General features: G+C 43.0%; 1 protein-coding gene across 1 annotated transcript in view; it reads left to right on the top strand.

The window, feature by feature from the left end:
• BSPRY (B-box and SPRY domain containing) overlaps nt 1–5,793 on the top strand; it is a 20,990-nt gene that overhangs the window by 9,030 nt on the left and 6,167 nt on the right. The window contains exons 3-4 of the mRNA XM_042780382.1: nt 2,847–3,077; nt 4,440–4,465. Of these exons, the coding sequence (XP_042636316.1) occupies nt 2,847–3,077; nt 4,440–4,465 (257 nt within the window). The remainder of the gene's footprint in view (nt 1–2,846; nt 3,078–4,439; nt 4,466–5,793) is intronic.

The raw sequence follows: 5,793 nt of genomic DNA, 5'->3' as shown, positions 1-5,793 counted from the left end.
GAAGGAAGACTGGGCAATCTACTTCCATAAAGATTTACCACTTCGGAAACCCAGTGGGTGTCACTATGAGTTGGAATTGACTCAATGGCAGTGAAGTTGGTTTATTATTATTATTATTGGTATAAACAACTTAGATTTGTTATGTATTCTTAGTAAAACATCATTTTTATCATTTTATAGTGACCCTTTATGTACCCTTTATTTAATCTATAGATTGCTTTGTGTAGTATCGACAGCTTAAAGATATTAAGTCTTTCAATTAGTGAGCAAAGGATGTCTTTCCATTTATTTAGGTATTCTTTCATTTCTTTTAAGAATGTATTATAGTTTTCAAGGTCCAAGTCTTTCACATCTCTGGTTAAATTATTTCTAGGTATTTTATTCTTTCAGATGCTATTGTAAATGGAATTATTTTCTCAATTTCCTTTCCAGTTGTTCATTCCTTATATATTTTTTCTCTCCTTATATTTCCAACTTCTTCTATGTCCTTAGGTTTTGTTGTTGTTGTTAGGTGCCATTGAGCTGATTTTTTGACTCATAATGACACCATATGACAGAGTAGAACTGCCCCCTAGGGTTTTCTAGCCTGTAATCTTTATGGGACCAAATCACGAGACCTGTGACATGCAGACGACACAACCTTGCTTGCTGAATGTGAAGATGACTTGAAGCATTTATTGATGAAGATCAAAGACTACAGCTTTCAGCACACCTCGACATAAAGAAAACGAAAATCCTCACACCTGGACCAATAAGCAACATCATGATAAACGGAGAAAAGATTGAAGTTGTCAGGGATTTTATTTTTCTGGCACCCACAACCAACACCCATGGAAACAGCAGTCAAGAAATCAGACATCGTATTGCACATCTGCTGTAAAAGGCCACGTCAGAGTGTTGAAGAGAAAGATGTCACTTTAAAGACTAAGGTGTGCCTGACCCAAACCATGGTATTTTTGAGTGTGTCATATGCATGTGAAAGCTGGGTAATGAGTAAGAAAGACTGAAGAGTCTTTGAGTTGTGGTGTTGGTGAAGAATACTGAAAGGATCCTGGACTACCAGAAGAAGGAACAGATCTGTCCTGGAGGAAGCACAGCAGGAATGCTCCTTGGAAGTGAGATTGGCCAGACTTCATCTCACCTACTTTGGTCATGTTGTCAGAAGGAACCATTCCCTGGAAAAGGATGTCATGCTTGGTAAAGTGGAGGGTCAGCAAAAAAGGGGAAGGCCCTCAACAAGATGGATTGACACAATGGCTGCAATGATGGGCTCCGGTATAGCAAGGACTGTGAGGCTGGCACAGGACCCGGCAGTGTTTCGTTCTGTTGTGCCCAGGGTCACTATGAGATGGAGCTGACTTGATGGCATCTAATAACATAGCATCACTAGACATTTCTCCTGCAGAGCCACTGGGCAGGTTTGAACTGCCCACTCTTCAGTTAGCAGTTGAACACTTAACCATTATGCCACTAGGGCCCCTTTCTTATATTTTCATATGTCTTATAACTGGATTTTGTTTTTCTTTCCAATCCAATCTGGCAATTCTTACCTTTTAACTAGACAGTTAATCTATTTATCCCTGTTGTGATTGCTGATACGTGTAGATGTGTAGCTATTATTTTATTTTGTGTTTTCTATTTGGTCTCTACTCTTAGATTCACTTTCCACTCAGCCCCTCTATCCTCTCTGCCTGGCACATTGTAGGGTCTCAGTTTTTTTTCTGTACAACAAGGATGGTTATCCTTTTACTGTACAAAGCAGATGTTCAGGGCCAGGGCGCAGGCCAAGCTGCTGGCTCTCCCTGACTTTGCGAGATGGTGGCAGTTCCACTCTCATTTGTGTGGTGAGAGTGCAGATGCTTCATGCAGCAGGTACCTTTGGGGAATATTGGTTACCAGCTGGCATGTTGTATAGGGGACGGAGAGTCAAGAGAACAGGGCTCCATTCCTAGCTCTGACACTGACTTACCTTGTGAACGCTATCAAGAAATTTTAGACTAAGGCAAGGAAAACTTTCCCATTCAAGTCATTCAATAAATATTTGAGTGCTTACTGTGTGCCAGGCACTATGCCAGGAGCTAGAAGAAGGTGTTCATTAGCTTCCTTGACTGAGAATTGATTTTAGGCCTCCTGTATGGCAGATAGGGAGTTCTGGTGGCATAGTGCCTAAGGCATTTAACTGCTAACCAGAAGGTTGTTGGTTCAAACCCACCAGACACTCCATGGAAGGAAGACTAGGCAATCTACTTCCATAAACATTTACCACCTTGGAAACCCAACGGGGGTTGCTATGAGTCAGAATCAACTTGATGGCAGTGGGTTTTTTTTTTTTTTTTTTTTTGTATGGCAGATAAACATTCTACCACAGAACCAATTGGAATGGACAGCTGTAGGTAGTAATGAGCTTTTTGTCCTCAGACACGGGCAAAATATCAACTGTACCACCATGTAGTAGCTACTGTTGATGTGGATGGCTTTTTACACTCTTCTGCCCTGCAGTTACATGATTCTGTGGCCTTGGTCTCTCAATCTTGGCATTCCTATTGTAAAATAAGCAGGCAATTCTAAATAATTTCTAAACCCTGACTTGTTCTTCCATTCTGTGATCTTGGATATGTGAGTTATGGCCTGGGTGTTTGAATCTCAAATTTCTTTACCATAAATCAAGTTTGTGAAGTGCTAGTGCTGCATGGCAAAGAAAATGGCTTAAGCACTGTTACTCCCCTTACCATGCCCATGGCAGACATTGCTAATCAATCTCAGCACACCTTCCAGCTGAGCCCAAATCCTTCTAATTCTGAACGGGGCTTTGCCAGGCACTGACTCTTTGTTTTATCCCTTGACAGAGCATGGCCAGCGCAGCACGAGAACTGGTCATTCAGAGGCTGAGTCTAGTACGGAGTCTGTGTGAGAGTGAGGAGCAGAGGTTGCTGGAACAGGTGCATGGTGAAGAAGAGCGGGCCCACCAGAGTATCCTGACACAGCGGGTGCACTGGGCCGAGGTGCTGCAGAAGCTGGACACCATCCGCACTGGCCTGGTGGGCATGCTCACCCATCTGGATGACCTCCAGCTGATTGTAAGTCTAGCTGGGTAGGGACACAACCAGTGGGCCAGCCTCCCCAAAAGTTTGAAAGCATTGAAGAGTGTTCACTGGAATGAAAATTCGGAGCAGGGGAGAGACAGGAGAATGAAATTATATGGATCCTTTTTGTACCTGGTAACAATATTCTTTTAATAATGAGCAAATATTTATTGAGCACCTACTCTGTGCTAGCCCCTGTGCTGTGAGGTAGAGTTATAGCATACAGTTATCAGCTGCATAGAAGGAGACACATATATAAACTGACAATTAGGATATAGAGGGGTATGTGCTGAGCTAAAGGAAATCATTGGAAGCTAGGAGGTTCCAGAAACCAGGAGGATGTCAGGAAAGGCTTCCTAGAGGGAGTACATTAGAAAGTGATGCCTGAAAGACAAAAAGAGTAGCTAGGATAAAGGAAGTGGGGAGCAAGGGAGGGTTCAGAAGTACGCAGAGAGGACGCTGTGCTTGGGGAGCTGAAAAGAGGTGGAATATGAGAATACAGTGCTCATCCTTAATCCTGCCACCCAGAGGTCACCATGATTAACATCAACACGTATCCTTTGAAATGGTTTTATATAAATAACAGATGCCTGCAGTTTGAGGTGGCAATGTGACATCTGAATAAAACCGCCAAGCAGAGGAATGAGAATGTGGAACAACTGACAGGTCCCATTGCAATTTCAATGAGGAAATCTCCATTCCTGTCCTAGACTGTTCATTCATTTAGTTGTACAGCTTCCATGTACCAAGCATGTTTTGTCCCAAACACTGGGACAGTCACAAAAGAAGATTCAGAAAGTGTCCCAGCCATCTGGGAGCTGACAGTTTTCATGGCGGATGCTATTGAGTAAATGGATGGTTATCCTGAAGTGTAGTTCAGGCGAACCCAGAATGCTGTGGGACTCAGGGAGTAGGATTTATCCCAGCTATGTGTTATTTGAAAAGAGCCCTGGTGGCACAGTAGTTAAGTGCTTGGCTGCTAACTGAAGGATTGGGAGTTTGGACCCACCAGCTGTTCCCTAGGAGAAAGATATAGCAGTCTACTTCCATAAAGATTACAAGTGGAAATCCTATGGAGTGGTTCTACTCCATCCTATAGGATCGCTATGAGTCGGAATTGATTAGATGGCAACAGGTTTTTTGGTTTTTTAATGTGTTATTGGAGATATGTGCTATGTCTTAAAGGAGAGGGATTTTTTTTTTTTAATTCTAGAGTCTCTGTCCACCCACAGGTCACCATCATTAACATTTAATATGTATCCTTTGAATCCTCTACGCTAGTTATATATGTTCAAGTCTTCACCACTTGCAGAGTTTCTGGTGCCAAGCCTGATTTTTCTTTTTTTCCCCTCACAGCAGAAGGAGCAAGAGGTTTTTGAGAGGTGAGTATAGTCCCGGTGACTTATTTGGGCAGTTTTGGAGACCCTGAGGTGCTGAGGCCTTTACCCAGTCTGTTGCATTTAGGCCCTGCTACTCCTGGGAGGCTGTACAGCTAATGGCTTCCCTGGAACCAGGCTTGTCGGACAGGGATGTTCCTGCTGCTCACTTGGAGGACTGCTTTAGACCGACATGGCAGGGCAGTGAAGTGAATATTAATTCATTGGAGCCTTGCCACCCTGTTAGGCTATTCTGCCCCTTCCATTTAAGATGAGATGCTGAGGCTTAAGGTGGGGAATGGACTTGCCTGAGCCCCAGAGCCAGGGGTTTATACCCAGTACACCTTCTGATGCCTGTCCTCATACTGCCTGCGTACCTCACTCCCCCTTTCTCTGATGAATTGATTCTTAAAACTTAAGTCTGTATTACCATGCAAAATTTGCATTTTAATTATGTGTTAATAAAAGAATTTCATTAGACTCTGCCTGGGTCCTGAAAGGCTAAGAGCCCAAGGGATTGAGGAAGTGGCCAAGAGGAGATAATTTGCCAGATGATGTAATTAACCTTCTCAAACTTCCTATGTAAGATTTCACAACTGTACTTGGGGAACATAATCTAGTCTTCTGACTTATTTATTTTATATTTAAGTTTCAATAGCAATACATGTGCACAGAGAAAAAAATCCAAATACAAAGCCACTTAAAATAAAAAACCAAATTTCCATCACCCCTTCCTAATCCTGTTCCCTAGAGGTGATGAGATTTAATAGATGTGTGTCTTGCGGACTTTTGTCTAAGTCACAGGAGAAAATGTGGGCTTTTTGTTTCTCTCTCACTCTCTCTCTTTTCTAAACCAGATGCAATAATTTTATACCTGTTATTCTATAACTTATCATGATATCTTGGACATCTTTCCGTGTGTCTTTGTTGTCTGTTGTTGTTGTTATGTGCTGTCGAGTCAGACCTGACTCATAGCGACCCCTCCTTGGGTTTCCGAGGCAGTATCACTATGGAAGTAGATTGCCCCATCTTCCTTCCGAGGAGTGCCTGGTGTGTTTGAACCACCAGCCTTCTGGTTAGCAGTCAACTGCCTTAGGCACTATGCTAGAAATACCACAAGTGGGTGGCTTTAACAAACAAATTTATTCCCTCACAGTTTTGGAGACTAGAAGTTCAAATTCAGGGCTTCAGCTCTAGGGGAAGGCTTTGTCTCTCTGTCAGCTCTGGGGGAAGGTCCCTGTCTCCTTTAAACATCTGTGGGCTCTGTATCCCTTGGAGATCTCCATGTGTCTTGGCATCAGTCATCCCCTGGGTCTAGGAGGTTCTCAGCGCAG

The sequence above is a fragment of the Orycteropus afer genome, unplaced genomic scaffold, assembly GCF_000298275.1.
Source record: "Orycteropus afer afer isolate SDZICR_OR568_19922 unplaced genomic scaffold, OryAfe1.0 scaffold00037, whole genome shotgun sequence".
Lineage (NCBI taxonomy): Eukaryota > Metazoa > Chordata > Mammalia > Tubulidentata > Orycteropodidae > Orycteropus > Orycteropus afer.
Note: the sequence above shows the minus strand (reverse complement) of the source record. Positions and strands in the feature narration are given on the sequence as shown.